The sequence below is a fragment of the Dermacentor andersoni genome, chromosome 10 (assembly GCF_023375885.2).
Source record: "Dermacentor andersoni chromosome 10, qqDerAnde1_hic_scaffold, whole genome shotgun sequence".
Lineage (NCBI taxonomy): Eukaryota > Metazoa > Arthropoda > Arachnida > Ixodida > Ixodidae > Dermacentor > Dermacentor andersoni.
This window is the reverse complement of record NC_092823.1, coordinates 110,572,295-110,587,382: the sequence shown is the minus strand read 5'-3', so window position 1 is coordinate 110,587,382 and position 15,088 is coordinate 110,572,295. Positions and strand designations below refer to the sequence as shown.

Genomic DNA, 15,088 nt, shown 5'->3' with positions numbered 1-15,088 from the left:
ACCGTGATGGCGTCATCATTAATTTGAGCATTCATATAATGCACAAACCAATTTTGACTGTACTTCGGGAAGAAAGGAAATGATTTTTCATTTAGAGGTCAGTGCTTATACCCATTGCGCATTTTGATCATATCATCGAAAGTCGGCTTGTGCCAATCTTCGTGATCATCATCATCATAAATAAGTTCTTGGCCAACCCCCGATAGTGGGCATATGCCTCTGGCTTTGAGGTCGTCTTCATTCATCATCCTCAGCATACAGTTTTCTACGGTCATGCCTCGGGCTTCCTAGATTTGTTGCCAACGCTATTTTATATCAGGAAGCCCATATACCCACCCTAGATTGCACATTCCGCATGCTTACACTATACTGATGGGCGACTTCAATGCCAGGGTAGGCAAGAAGCAGGCTGGAGACCAGTCAGTGGGGGAATATGGCACAGGCTCTAGGAATAGCAGAGGAGAATTATTAGTAGAGTTTGCAGAACAGAATAATATGCGTATAATGAATACCTTTTTCCGCAAGCGGGTTAGCCGAAAGTGGACGTGGAGGAGCCCGAATGGTGAGACTAGAAATGAAATCGACTTCATACTCTGCGCGAACCCTGGCATCATTCAAGATGTAGACGTGCTCGGCAAGGTACGCTGCAGTGACCACAGGATGGTAAGAACTCGAATTAGCCTAGACTTGAGAAGGGAACGAAAGAAACTGGTACACAAGAAGCCAATCAATGTGTTAGCGGTAAGAGGGAAACTAGAGGAATTCCGGATCAAACTACAGAACAGGTATTCGGCTTTAACTCAGGAAGAGGACCTTAGTGTTGAAGCAATGAACGACAATCTCATGGGCATCATCAAGGAGTGCGCAATAGAAGTCGGTGGTAACGCCGTTAGACAGGAAACCAGTAAGCTATCGCAGGAGACGAAAGATCTGATCAAGAAACGCCAATGTATGAAAGCCTCTAATCCTACAGCTAGAATAGAAATGGCAGAACTTTCTAAGTTAATCAACAAGCGTAAGACAGCGGACATCAGGAACTATAATATGGATAGAATTGAACAGGCTCTCAGGAAAGGAGGAAGCCTAAAAACAGTGAAGAAGAAACTAGGAATAGGCAAGAATCAGATGTGTGCGTTAAGAGACAAAGCCGGCAATATCGTTACTAATATGGACGAGATAGTACAAGTGGCTGAGGAGTTCTATAGAGATTTATACAGTACCAGTGGCACCCACGACGATAGTGGAAGAGAGAATAGCCTAGAGGAATTCGAAATCCCACAGGTAACGCCAGAAGAAGTAAAGAAAGCCTTAGGAGCTATGCAAAGGGGGAAGGCAGCTGGGGAGGATCAGGTAACAGCAGATTTGTTGAAGGATGGTGGTCAGATTGTTCTAGAGAAACTGGCCACCCTGTATACGCAATGCCTCATAACCTCGAGCGTACCGGAATCTTGGAAGAACGCTAACATAATCCTAATCCATAAGAAAGGGGACGCAAAAGACTTGAAAAATTATAGACCGATCAGCTTACTGTCCGTTGCCTACAAAGTATTTACTAAGGTAATCGCAAATAGAATCAGGAACACCTTAGACTTCTGTCAACCAAAGGACCAGGCAGGATTCCGTAAAGGCTACTCAACAATAGACCATATTCACACTATCAATCAAGTGATAGAGAAATGTGCAGAATATAACCAACCCTTATATGTAGCTTTCATTGATTACGAGAAAGCGTTTGATTCAGTCGAAACCTCAGCAGTCATGGAGGCATTACGGAATCAGGGTGTAGATGAGCCATATGTAAAAATACTGGAAGATATCTATAGCGGCTCCACAGCCACCGTAGTCCTCCACAAAGAAAGCAACAAAATCCCTATAAAGAAAGGCGTCAGACAGGGAGATACGATATCTCCAATGCTATTCACAGCATGTTTACAGGAGGTATTCAGAGGCCTGGAGTGGGAAGAATTGGGGATAAAAGTTGATGGAGAATACCTTAGCAACTTGCGATTCGCTGATGATATTGCCTTGCTTAGTAACTCAGGAGACCAATTGCAATGCATGCTCACTGACCTGGAGAGACAAAGCAGAAGGGTGGGTCTGAAAATTAATCTGCAGAAAACTAAAGTACTGTTTAACAGTCTCGGAAGAGAACAGCAGTTTACGATAGGTAGCGAAACACTGGAAGTGGTAAGGGAATACATCTACTTAGGGCAGGTAGTGACCACGGATCCGGATCATGAGACTGAAATAACCAGAAGAATAAGAATGGGTTGGGGTGCGTTTGGCAGGCATTCTCAAATCATGAACAGTAGGTTGCCACTATCCCTCAAAAGGAAAGTGTACAACAGCTGTGTGTTACCAGTACTCACATATGGGGCAGAAACCTGGAGGCTTACGAAAAGGGTTCTGCTGAAATTGAGAACGACGCAACGAGCTATGGAAAGAAGAATGATGGGTGTAACGTTAAGGGATAAGAAAAGAGCAGATTGGGTGAGGCAACAAACGCGGGTAAACGACATCTTAGTTGAAATCAAGAAAAAGAAATGGGCATGGGCCGGACATGTAATGAGGAGGGAAGATAACCGATGGTCACTAAGAGCTACGGACTGGATTCCAAGAGAAGGGAAGCGTAGCAGGGGGCGGCAGAAAGTTAGGTGGGCAGATGACATTAAGACGTTTGCAGGGACAACATGGCCACAATTAGTACATGACCGGGGCAGTTGGAGAAGTATGGGAGAGGCCTTTGCCCTGCAGTGGGCGTAACTAGGCTGATGATGATGATGATGACGGTTCAGACATATCTAAAATTTTGTGAGTTTTCAAAAAGGCGTGCGCAATATGCTTTTATCACTGAACCCTCTGAGTTTTTTCAGGTATCGTGGTCAAGATTCCACAGTCCTCAGATATTATTTGTGCAAGCACAGTTACAACAATTGGATGTGTCCATACGCCAAGTTTGTCATTCAAATAATGACTTAACAGACCTCAAAATTGAGTTCGAGGACATATTTCCGAATCATGCTAAACTGTTACCAAGGCGAGATTTAATTAATGTCTTACATGACCACCTATACCAACTAACCACTGAAAATGTAATAGCCACTGACGCTTCTGTGTGCAATGAGAAGGCGGGAGTGGGGATCTTCTCTGAATCTCTACAATGGTCCTACTCGCTTCGCCTTCCCGATTTCACACCTATATTTCAAGCAGAATTATTAGCGATTATATTAGCGTTACGAAAACTTCCCCAAAACGACCCATTAGCTGTTATTGTGACCGACTCGCTATCTGTATGTGCAGCACTGACTGCATCTTTAGATACAAGAATTCAAAGAACCTTTCGTTCGATGGTACCTCCGTACTTACGGAAAGCATGTTTGCTTTGGGTACCGGGACATCATGGTTTACACTTGAATGAAATGGCCGATTCACTCGCACGAGCATCCCTCAACGGCCCTATCATATCTGTTTTGCCAACATCAGCTCATGTCACCGCGGCTAGGTACAGAAATGTCGCTATATCTCAAAGCTCTGCAACATCCATACTAACACCGTCTTCTGATTTCCACCATCTTGGCTTCCCATGGAATAATAATTGGTGTCCTTCAAGACAATTGGAAGTTTCTTTTACAAAATTGAGATGCCGTATACCTCCTCTAAATTTTTACTTGCACAGGTCTGGTCTCGCTATGTCCCCTCTATGTTCTTTTTGCAGTGCACCTGAAACTATCGAACATTATTTTCTCTCCTGCCGCCGCTTTATAAGACAAAGAAAATTATTAGTACACTCACTCACCAAACTTGGGCTATCGCTAACCTCACCAACCATTCTTTCTTTTGGTGCGACCTCACTGGGATCCAGCCACAGGGATGCTTTTCTTGCAATTTACAATTTTATTACGGATATAAAAAGAGTAGCTTGCTGACTTTCTAATAATTATCAATATTTTCTATTATTTCATTTATTTACGTTAACTTATTTTATCAAAATTCTTCACAATATTTTCATCACACGTCTAAATTACAGTTCTAGTCTCACGCTCCACAATTTAAATCTAGTTTGGCTTTACTTCTAAGCATGCGAAAAACCGCCTGCTTCTTGGCCAATCCCCCATAGTGGGTATGCGCCAGTGTCTGGGACACAAGACAAGACAAGTTTTATGAGGAAGAAGAAGAATTATCCTTGAGGGCGCCGACCAGCTGAGTCACCGCAAGACAGGCATAGATTGTAGATGATTCAGCATCTCCTTGGGCGTAACCATGGGCAACATCTTCAGCAGAGACACCGAGGACACGACGACACACTTAACGGGCAAGGACAGGCGCCTAATCCGTGACTCGTGGCACGCTTTCATAGCAGAGCGTGAAGATTACGGCGTCGTCCTGTTCATCTCGCTCTTTGTCAAGCACCCCGAATACCAGAAGCTGTTCAAAAAGTTCCGGGCAAATAATCTCAGCGCTCTGAAAAGGGACCCGAAATTCAGGTGGGTAACTTCCTCATTAGGCGCCAGCAAATGTCCCGACACAAGGTCAAGCCCGATAGCTGAAACATAACCAGAATAACCAGAAAATTCGTCAGCTTGCATCAACGCCGCAAGGGACACTGCAATAGAACGAGAAAAGAGAGCGCGGGCATAGGCAACAGAGCTCCATAACGTTCATGTCCACGCGCCTCTTGGCGTTATTTATGCAAAAAAACCACCGTTTGCATGTTTAAAATCTGGCCACACATACTGGAGCGTATGTGTGACAGCAGGAAGCCGACGGTATAACGATAGATGATTACGGTGATCGCACGACGAAATAATTTTTTGTACTCCGTTGAAGAAACGTTGCCACGTCTTCAGTTACATCCTGGCCCAATCTCGATGCAATGTAACAGTCTCAAAGATTTAGCTGCAAAGAGGATGAATGGGAGGAAATGGCACCTCTTGGCTTTTACTTACTTTTGCGGACCTTCGAAAATACTTTTGTGCGTAGAAGAAAAAAAACAGGGAAAAAAGAATGGGAAAAAAGAATGCTATAGTTAGTGTATAATTTTGCTGCACTTTTACTGCGGAGTTATCTGCGCTTTCTGCGGTTCATTTTGTGTGCACTGGTCTCTGGTGCCGTTCTTGTATGGATAAACAGTGTCTTGAAAGCTGAATCTTTGTACTTCATAATTGTATAACTTCAAATTGTATAACATAATTTGTATAACGATGTCTGAATATGGAATGAGTTTTATCTTTTTGTATGCATGGATTTCAGTGAGTGCTCGTATATATTATATAGTTTGCTGACTGCTACGTGAAGTTGCCAGTGCGCGGGCCTGCGGCCTTGTCAAGCTGCAATGCGACAGCTTTTTCTGTAGGCCTCCGGCATCGTGTATTTCGGATGCAAATAAAGTTATTATTATTATTATTATTATTATTATTATTATTATTATTATTATTATTATTATTATTATTATTATTATTAAATTATTAAAGTCACGCAAGCCACTTCCTTGGCTTTGACGGGCCTGCCTTCTGATGTACGATTATTGTAAGATGGCAACAATAAATATTATTATTATTATTATTATTATTATTATTATTATTATTATTATTATTATTATTATTATTATTATTATTATTATTAGCATCTTGTTATTGTGCGACGTGGCGAACGTGAGGGAGTGGGGTAAGATTGCCTATCGCTCGCGCGTTTCGTACTCGAATTTCTGGCCAAATAGAAACTGGCGCGAGCGCACGGGCTTTAGCTTGTGCTATGTGACGAACAGCACGCGTCAGTTGTCCCAAAATCTTACTTCGCATTGTCACCATTAAGCGTGCGTGCAAGCGTAGCTTAATGCTATAGCATCGGGTTGTTATGCTGAGCGTCCAGGTTCGAACACACCATCGCAGACCTGAATTTATTTTTTATTGCAATAGCAAATATATGAACGCTCCTGACGCATTTTGGCCTCGCCGTCGCCGTGATGCACCGTATAAAGGCCAAGGGCGATAAAACCATGGTGGTGGTGGTGGTGGTGGTGGTGGTGATGATGATGATGATGATGATATGGATGAAAGCGGGGAGGCAGCGTGGGAGGGAAGAGGGGCAGCTTGGACTCCACCAACAAATGCGTACTTCGCACGGCCACGCGCGTTCGCACGAGCCGTATCTTGAAAGGGATCTGCATACGGCTCATACTTTTGTGCGCGCTGTATTCTCGCCGCCCTTGCGTTGAAGCAATACACGGCCCGACAGTGACTTCGCTCGCTGCTGCTGCCGCGCTTGTTCACACCAGCGTCTTGACAGAGAGTGTCCGCGCTGATCGAGTGTGATGTGTTCATGCTTGTTTATGCGCGCTGACACGTTGCTTGTTATTTCAGCTAGCAAGCGAATGCTTCTCGAAGTTTCTACGGCCGATGAAACTACTATCCTTACTCCGTATAGCTGTCTACTAATTTGCCATTGCAATCAGTGCTTCGCCTTTCGTGCGAAACTGCGACTTTCTTTTATTCGGGAAGCCCCTATTGATACAAAGCAAGAACCTACCTACCTACCTACGCAAAGTGCTTGAGTAGTAGCACAAAAAAGCTTCGCATTAAAATGCAGAGCACATGCGTTTGCTGTGGGCCGCCAGATCACACTCATGGTGGATTATCTGGACGCTCCGAGAACTCTGCTGGACATCATTGTGAAGAACGCCGAATTGCACATGCGGCCCGGTGGTGTGGCACCCGAACACTTCGTCGAACTGGGGCGCGTCATCATTGACGTTCTGTGCGCCGACCAAGAGGAGCTCATGCCTCCGGCAGTTGTCAAAGCCTGGGAGAAGCTCTTTCAGGTGAGTTCTCAATCATCAAAGAACATTGCTACAGTGCAGTACTTCGAAAAATAATTTATAAGTCAATCTGCGTTCCACCGTTGTCCACGCTGAGTAAAACGCTAATTTTACCAACCTTTAAAAACAAACTGAAACATCGTTGAATCCTATATTGACATGACGCTTAACGTTGGCTTTGCAGAATAAAGCGCGTATTTATTTTCGATAGCGGCAGAAGCTACAGTCACAATAGGTTGCCGGTCATAATACGTTGCATAGTACGTTGCATAATACGTTGCCAGTCAGCATCCGCCAGAATTGGTTGCCAAGCGTTATAATATTGGGACACATCTGAACAGACTAACTTTAATATACGCCCCCCCCCCCCCCCCCCCCCATCATGTAAAACCCCTTCCGGGGCCTTTGAGGTATCAGAAATCACTTTGTTCGAAAAGCTTGAAAGATGCTGAAAGTTAATCAACACTACAGTTTCACTGGATGTCACCGCAGGCATCTGTTGGTATACCTCGTGCCACCTCTCGTCGCAATAGTCGCTGACCCAACCACAGCGAAAGAACCAACCACGACGTAAGATTACGTACGTTCAATTCGCCTGCGCTTCGTGAACTTGTTCGAGTCGTGGTGCACTTCACCGTTCGTTTCAACGGTGCAAACGTAGGACGATGTTAGTTTCCAAACGGGCAGGTAAAATTCAGGCCCATTTCCTGAACTTCCTGAACCGCGGGGATTATCAGTGCCGATGTCATGTCAGCTACAAAGAAGCGGACAATTTCTGCGGCACCATGACAGAAGATGTCGCTTCAAGGAATATGACCGTGGAGCTGAATTGCGTACTGACAACACCGGCCCCATCTCCACGACAGAAGCGAATATTTGAACATGGCCCTCAAACCTGTCTTGAGAAAGCCGGGAAAAGTGTTTGAACTCTAATTAAAGTTAGTTTCTTGCCACCTCCTCGCAACATAGAAAAATATTGTTTTTCTTTTTCTTCGTCTCACCAGCTTACGGGCCATCATTGGAACTAGATCGCTATATACTCCTGCTTTTTGCTTCGGCAGCGCTGGGAAAGAGCTAATGCACGTCATTTGCCTTACAGCATGGCAACTCCACATCTTGCGTTAATTGACTTTCGCAATACAATCGCAATACGTGCAGAACAACCAATGCGAACAACGAAACCTGCAAGCTGCGGACGCAGAAGCAGAAAACCTGCACTACATCAGCTCGTTTGCATTCGTTCCCGGAAGGTACTGGTCTAGCGCCGGGCCTGCGCTACTGAAATGGAGCAGCACGAGCTGCGAACTGCTCTAAGATGCCGGTGAATCGAACAGACCAATTACCTGTACGCAAAGCGAGTGACTTGGCGGTGAAACTGTGGGCATCCTCCCGCAGCTTCACGAGGCTGCTACGCGCCTTTCTGTCAGTGAAAGCCGCGGATAATCACATGACCAGCCGAAGTTAGCAAATCGCAGGCGCTTTATCAGACGCCCTCATGCGACCTGTATGTTCAGCATCCCCGTCGGGCAAGCAGAAAGTGAGCGTCTTTATCGAGCCGCGATCTCGCTCACTTCATGCTCGCCCAACTTTGAGGCCTAAAAATCCCGTCACTCATGTATAGACCGTTTTATTCGAGGGAGCCGCCATATTGCGATCACAGTGCCATCTATGTTGCGGCGCCACGCTAGTATGTCAGATCACGCGGGAGAGTGCGTAGCGAACTTCCTGTTAACGACGAATGGCGTGTTTTCGAGTTTTCCCGAGAGGTCTCAGCAAGCTTTTCCGATTGGGAAACTTCTTAGCGATTAGTTACTAAGCACTGAGCTTCGATGTATATCCAATATCGAACGGCGACGGACCTAGAGGTGCTGCGACGGCTCTGCCCGCAATCGAAATAGCAGGCGAGTCATGTCTGAACATTATCGATACGTAACATACGTGTTTGACCTAATAGTTGTGTGGAAACCCGCAACGTACGTCTTTAGTAACGTATTTCCGACGTATTATTGTTCTATGTCTAGCCCAGATCTCTATTGCGGTATGAGCCAGGTCACAACAATCAGAGATGTCTCCGCGTGTGATGCGGTGTGCCGCACCTGCGTACATCCCAATCCAGGTAACTATAGCGAAGAAACACGTTTTGTTACCTTTCGTGCCCCTAGAATATGCCACGATGAACCGGACGCGCGCGACGCGCTGAAAGAATATGTTCAGTCTTAGATCTTCAGTGGTGCCTCTGCAAGGGCCCCTCGCCGATTAGACAGAGCCCAAAAATGAAGTGCTCTGTACAACAGCAACTTTCTAGAGTAATACACAGCGCCATGAGTGAGCATCATGCAGACAGCTTGCATGGCACGATGCTCTGATGCATTGTGGTGACCTTGCTACCAATGAAAACACGTGAATTGTCGCATAAATGTGTGAAATAATCATGAAAGTCACCAAAGGCATGGTTGAATAAGAGCACCACTAAGCTCTGCACCACGTAAAATTCCACTGCATAATTTATCCGATTTGAAATTCTTTTGATAACGTGCTTGGAAGCGTAGAAAACGAGAACCTTACCAACTTCTGAGTAATTTTTTTTTTCGAACGTTACGGAAGAGATGAGCCGCAGTATGTTAAAGGCTGAACAACGCCGGCCGAGGTAAATGGGCGCTGGCAGAAAGGCCAGGTTTAGTCCTTTGAGCGTAGGCTTTGCACTCCAACACTGAAAAATATGAGAAATAATTCCGTTGAGTACCAAACGCACACGCGAAAGGCCACTCAGTTGTGAAACAAACAAACCACTGTGCGCGGTAAGTCTGCTCAGACAGCATTATTTCATGAAAATTTCACAAAAATGCAGCAAATTTTTCAGCACAAATAGCACAGCAATAGCACGTGGAGAAGTTCTTGCCCTGTACAACTTTTCTAACACATTTCCCGAGCAACGACACTATCCCAGATGTCCTCGGGCGAAAAGAATGAAGCCTATGAATAAGCACTTGCCTTTAATCATTTTGAGATAGCTCAGAGTGCTTTAAGCTCCTTAAAAACGAAGCCAAGCGAAAGCTTCGTACTTCAAAAAAAAAAAAAGCAGTCCTGCATGAAGCAACTAGAAGCAGCTGAACTAGCGCGAAGCCACGCATAGAAAAGATAAAAAACATGATCTGTGTAACAGTTGGTACGACGATTTGCCGGGCTGCATTAGAGCAACAAAATCAGTTCTTGCAAGGCTCGGCAGCTTTAAAACAGACAACGTCATGCACTTGTACAATCCTGCATCCTAGCTAGAGCACCAGGGTAAAAAAGCGGCAAATGGTAGAAGTAGCAAACGGCATTTAGAACCTAAGCGAAATTCCTTTAACCCGCATGCTGCACAGCGGGCAAACTGAACCGAAACACGGGCAGGCCGTGATCAACACGTGATCAACATTGTTGCTTAGCCGTGTAAACATCAAGTGCAGCAAACACCGGGACGACAAAAGAAACAGCAAGAACAAGTAATTTGCCACCGAACGGCGGCGACCCATTGATGACTTTGCTGCCGCTCATGTGGCTTCGCGGGGAATGATCAGAATCGTGTCGCTCGCAAGTTTTGGCCTGTATTCGAGCGTTCCACCGCGGAGGAATAGTTCAGCGACATGGCTTGAAGATTTGCCCACCACACATATGCGGCGGGTGTTGCTTGTTTTGCTCGAAAAAAACAGTGAATGAAACAGAGAACTGCGAGCAACGAAGCAGAAAACAACGGCAGATGACTGCCTCCTTTCCCGAGCGTACTTATCAAGGCCGCCACCAGTGGCGCGTCCATCGCCGCGCATTGCACGTGTTCGTTTGCGAAAGCCGTGATCCTTGCCGTCTTTGTAAGGAGCCGACTTATATGCTCGTGACTCGGTCTCAGCGACGGAGTCGCGCTCATGTGTGTCGACTCCCTGCGTTCGGCAGTTGAGTTTCAGCTTTCTGAGTGAAACTGGCCAGAATCAGTTACCCTGTAGAAATCATGGCAGCGTCAGCTTTTTTGGATGTCTCAAATCGGTAGCGAATTCCTTAGATGACGGGCCTAATTACTTGCATTGTGTAAATTGATATTACGCTTTGAAGTAAAAATAGGACTAGTGTAATTTTCATAATTCCTTGTCAAATTACAACGTTAAATTACCTCAACATGTATGTCTCTGGTGAAAGCAATCACAAGTAAGGCGCTCAATTTTTACATTCCCGGTTCTGGGGGTAGGGGGGGGGGGGGGGGGGGGAGTTGTACGCATGCCCTGAAACGCTAGGTAATATTGTGCCCCCATTAGAAACACTTCTAGCGACACTAAAAAAATAATAATGCTTCCATGCCATTCGAAGTTGAGTGTCCAGATTAAGGCTCCAATAAGTTATCTCAGTAAATATCCGTAAGTATTGCAACGACAAGGCAGCTTGAAGCGATTAGTAGGGCCAGTTTGGTGTTGCATCTAAGCGTTTAAACAGATTCAATTCAACTGAATATTGGTCGCTTTCATGCGAAATCATTGTGCAGGATACTCATTGGTTTTCTTTGGTGGCGTTCATGCCTAAAGAGCGGGTCCATCTCGGACGCTGTGTAATCAAAGACATTCGTCGGTCGATCCTGACACCCGGTGCATGACATGCGTCTTCGCGAAGTTTTCAATACAGTTTGTAACGCAGGCTGATTCCCCAAGCAATGTAATCAAGAGGTTGAATTCGGATATCACAGCGAGATATATGTCCTAGCAGGGTTTTCACGCAAACTGCCACACTGACCTATCGCTGAAGCCAAAGGCGCGATGGTGGGTCGATCCTGAAACCAGCGCATGACATGTGCCTTCACAAGGCAAGCGTTTTGGCGCTGCTCGTAATCTAATCCCATCTCGGGGCCAGCTTCCTTATCTCAAGGGTATTAACGACTTTGCAGCGTCATCTGATCTCGGAGGCAATGCAATCATGTGTGGATGGACGGATCCTGGTATAGCTATCGCGTAATACTCGCTCAGGTGAATTACAACGACCTGCGAGGCAGTTCATTTCTTTACCTGATTGATTGATTGATTGATTGATTGATTGATTGATTGATTGATTGATTGATTGATTGATTGATTGATTGATTGATTGATTGATTGATTGATTGATTGATTGATTGATTGATTGATTGATTGATTGATTGATTGATTGATTTTAACACTGTTCGCCTTGTATGCTACGCATGTTTCGCAGTTTATGAACGAGAAAAGCGCGCCAGTATTCAACGACCCTACCAGATTGGTGCGTACGAGGAGCGCGGATTCATACAAGGTCGAGCACGGTATGTCCACCGCGAACATCCTGTCCAGATCCAGCGGTCCTGCGCAGAAAGCCTCGAATAGGCGAATCTCCCCCAGGGCTTCACCTATGATGAACAAAAGATCATCACCAAAGGAATCTCCCTTGTCGGTGTCTCCAACGCAAAAGTAAGAATGCTTTACCGGTGTTAGCTCTCTAATGACATCCCTTGCCACTGTGCTTAGCAGATCGTGTGGCGAAATTAAACCTGAAAAAGTGACGTTTTATGAAAGTTACCTGTCGTAGAACTATAGCCTAAAAAATCATCGCGGTACAAATGCTTTACTTGGTGCCCTATCAATCAACAATAATAACCATATAATACGAATTGTGATCAAATTCTGTGGCAAGATATTTTAGATAGACGTCAAAGTAACGTTGGACTTGTAGGTCACCATTGAACTAAATTAGTTTAAGGTACAATAAAGCTACGCTGCAGAAAAGTATCTTTGTAAAAAAATGTGACGCCAAAATTTACATTTCGGTAGTTATAGTAAAAGACAAAAATTTCTGGTACACATTAAAAGTTCAGGTGCACGGTAAAGAACCTCAGGTAGTCCAAATTTCTGGAATCCCCCATTACGGCATGCCTCATAATCAGATCGTGGCTTTTGCACGTGAAACCCCATATTTCAATTAAGATGTTTCCAAGAATTAGGCCTCCAATATCTTGCAACTTCGCCTGAAGGTTTATTCCCATCCCATATTCCACGCTCATAAATCACGAGTTGCAGCATTCTATCGGCTCCGTCACCCGCACCTATCTCAACACACACTCAAGTGCATGGCTGCTCACTTGGACCTAATACTTGCTTTGCCTTTTAGACGGGAACTGTTGTGTCATCAGGTGCCGTAACTCGTTTTTGTTTAGCTTTTCGGTGTATCAACAGCATGCCATCGTGTCATTAAATCAAATAATCAGTATCTTTCTCAACAGAAAAGTGCCACAGTGGCTCATAAGTCCAAGCTTGTGCGAATACACACGTTTGAACAAATCTACGCGACAGTGTACAGCCCCAAGCTGCTTCGGAAGACAAGGTCGTTGTTTCAAGTGCCGCTTCCGGTAGTCCTGAGCAAGGACAATCTTCAGTCGTGCCGCCGACGGACAAGCTGAAGCCACACCGAAAGCCTCGGACATTAGACAAGTAAGCAGGCACTAAAGAAGTTAAGACTACTTTAGGGACCCTTGCCACGTGGATTTATGTCTTACGTAACACTTCCCGAGAACTGGAAAGGACATAAAGGACGCGACAAAGGAATAAAAGGTGCACGATTGACAGCGTATTTGTTCTCAAATTGATGCCCTTGAAGATGTGCGCGCATTTTCTTTACCGCGGAAACGTCAAGTGACGGAAAGGAGAAACAAAAGAACAGAGACTTACGTGTGCCTCTTAATCTGCTTTTGCAACTAAAAGCTGCAAAAGCATTCAAGTTGAAATTCAAGGCAACCAGCATTGACATAAGGATTATTGCACACGGATAACTAAATGTATGAACACGGCCCATTGAGGGAGGGTTACATTCACCAAAGGAAGTAAAAGATCGCACGTCATGAGCGGCATCCGTTTCAGTGAAGAAAAGCTTCACTAGTACGGCCCTTAGAATAATTAACATATCAGTGAGAAATTCAAACCCGCGAAAAAATGACTAGTAAAGGAAGTTCTTCGCGAATTGAGCAAACCATGAACAGCACAGTTAACCTTGGTCAAGAAAGCTACACCTTTTGTGATACTTGAGCTTGTCCCCGCCAGATAGGTGTGGCTACGTGCTCTCTTTACGTCAGAACAATCGCGAGCGTCCATTTCTGAGTATCTGTTGTTAAAGAGTTCGGAATGAAACGGCAGAGCGGTTGCTCCGATTGTTATATTGTTACATCGAGATTCGATTCTGTATCTCTTCGGCCTTCGAGACCTAATCCTGTCACTTTTCGGAAAGGACTGTCATAGCAAGCACTCCCCCTTGTCCTAACGTCAGCGATACAACCATTGTCTGCTCCGTGTACTTCTCTGCAGGTCATCGCACAGAAAGGACAGCAAGGGCCACGCTGTCCATAAACAGCCCGTTTCCACCTCACCGGGGTCATTGTGAGACATCGTGTAATCGTGATCTTACAATGGAACGAAACCGTCGCAATTAGGAACTGATCCCTCTGAGAGTGTACATTGCTCTGGCCAGAAATCCTTGTGCGACCGATGCGACAGCGCACTGCGGTTCCTACCACAGGCTGTCACCGTCAGTCCATCCAATTCGTTTGGTGGGGTTTACTTGTTAAGTTCGTGTTCCTTCACGCATTATTATGTCGATAGCGCATTAATAAAAACGATCACAGGGACTGTTGGGCCAGGTTTTCTCTGGGAGCTAAGTGACATGCCGTGTCTTATCTGCGCTGAAATGATTTCCCCATCTTGCATTCGACACTCCACTTTGACAAGTGGGTGTCACTTTGGTATCACGCGCCGTTCTCGTAGTTTGTTGTCAAAGTTCTATATTGTCATTTTAGTGTCAGGCGCAAGCACGCAAGCTGACGATCAGAGATGAGTACTATACTCTAATGATTGGGCGAACTTCTACCTTCGTAACCATAACGCGATTCCATTCCGTGACTGCAAGAGAAACAAGTGTGGTTGGTGGTCGCCGTAACAAATTACGTGGTTCTCATGCTCTCCTATATACGCTTTGTATAATGTTAGCATAGCGTTTCTTTTTAATTGCCTGTGGAATATAGTGCCAAACAACTCATTTAGACGGATTACTCAAAGAGGCAGCCACTAATTGCCTTGAAAATTAAAATACAATAATGATTCAATAAGGATGTAACTAATTTATTTTTAACAAATATTTTTCGCACACAATTCAATGTACGAATCGAAGCCAGTGGTATCACAAGGCTCGATTCACAAGCATATCCAAAAGGGATATCACAAGGTGGTATCCCTTTGGGGGTCATTTTGAGATTATTCCGAG

The 15,088-nt window shown here is 45.0% G+C and overlaps 1 protein-coding gene across 3 annotated transcripts in view; it reads left to right on the top strand.

Moving 5' to 3' along the window:
* LOC140213723 (uncharacterized) overlaps positions 1 to 14,457 on the top strand; it is a 121,850-nt gene extending 107,393 nt beyond the window's left edge. For 2 of the 3 annotated variants that reach the window (XM_072284987.1, XM_072284986.1), the window contains exons 2-5: positions 6,586 to 6,817; positions 12,020 to 12,252; positions 13,132 to 13,269; positions 14,137 to 14,457. In XM_072284987.1, coding sequence (XP_072141088.1) covers positions 6,586 to 6,817; positions 12,020 to 12,252; positions 13,132 to 13,269; positions 14,137 to 14,212 — 679 coding nt within the window. In that variant the 3' untranslated portion in view covers positions 14,213 to 14,457. The remainder of the gene's footprint in view (positions 1 to 6,585; positions 6,818 to 12,019; positions 12,253 to 13,131; positions 13,270 to 14,136) is intronic. The other variant, XM_072284988.1, reaches the window with a different exon arrangement.
* The last annotated feature ends 631 nt before the right edge of the window (positions 14,458 to 15,088 follow it).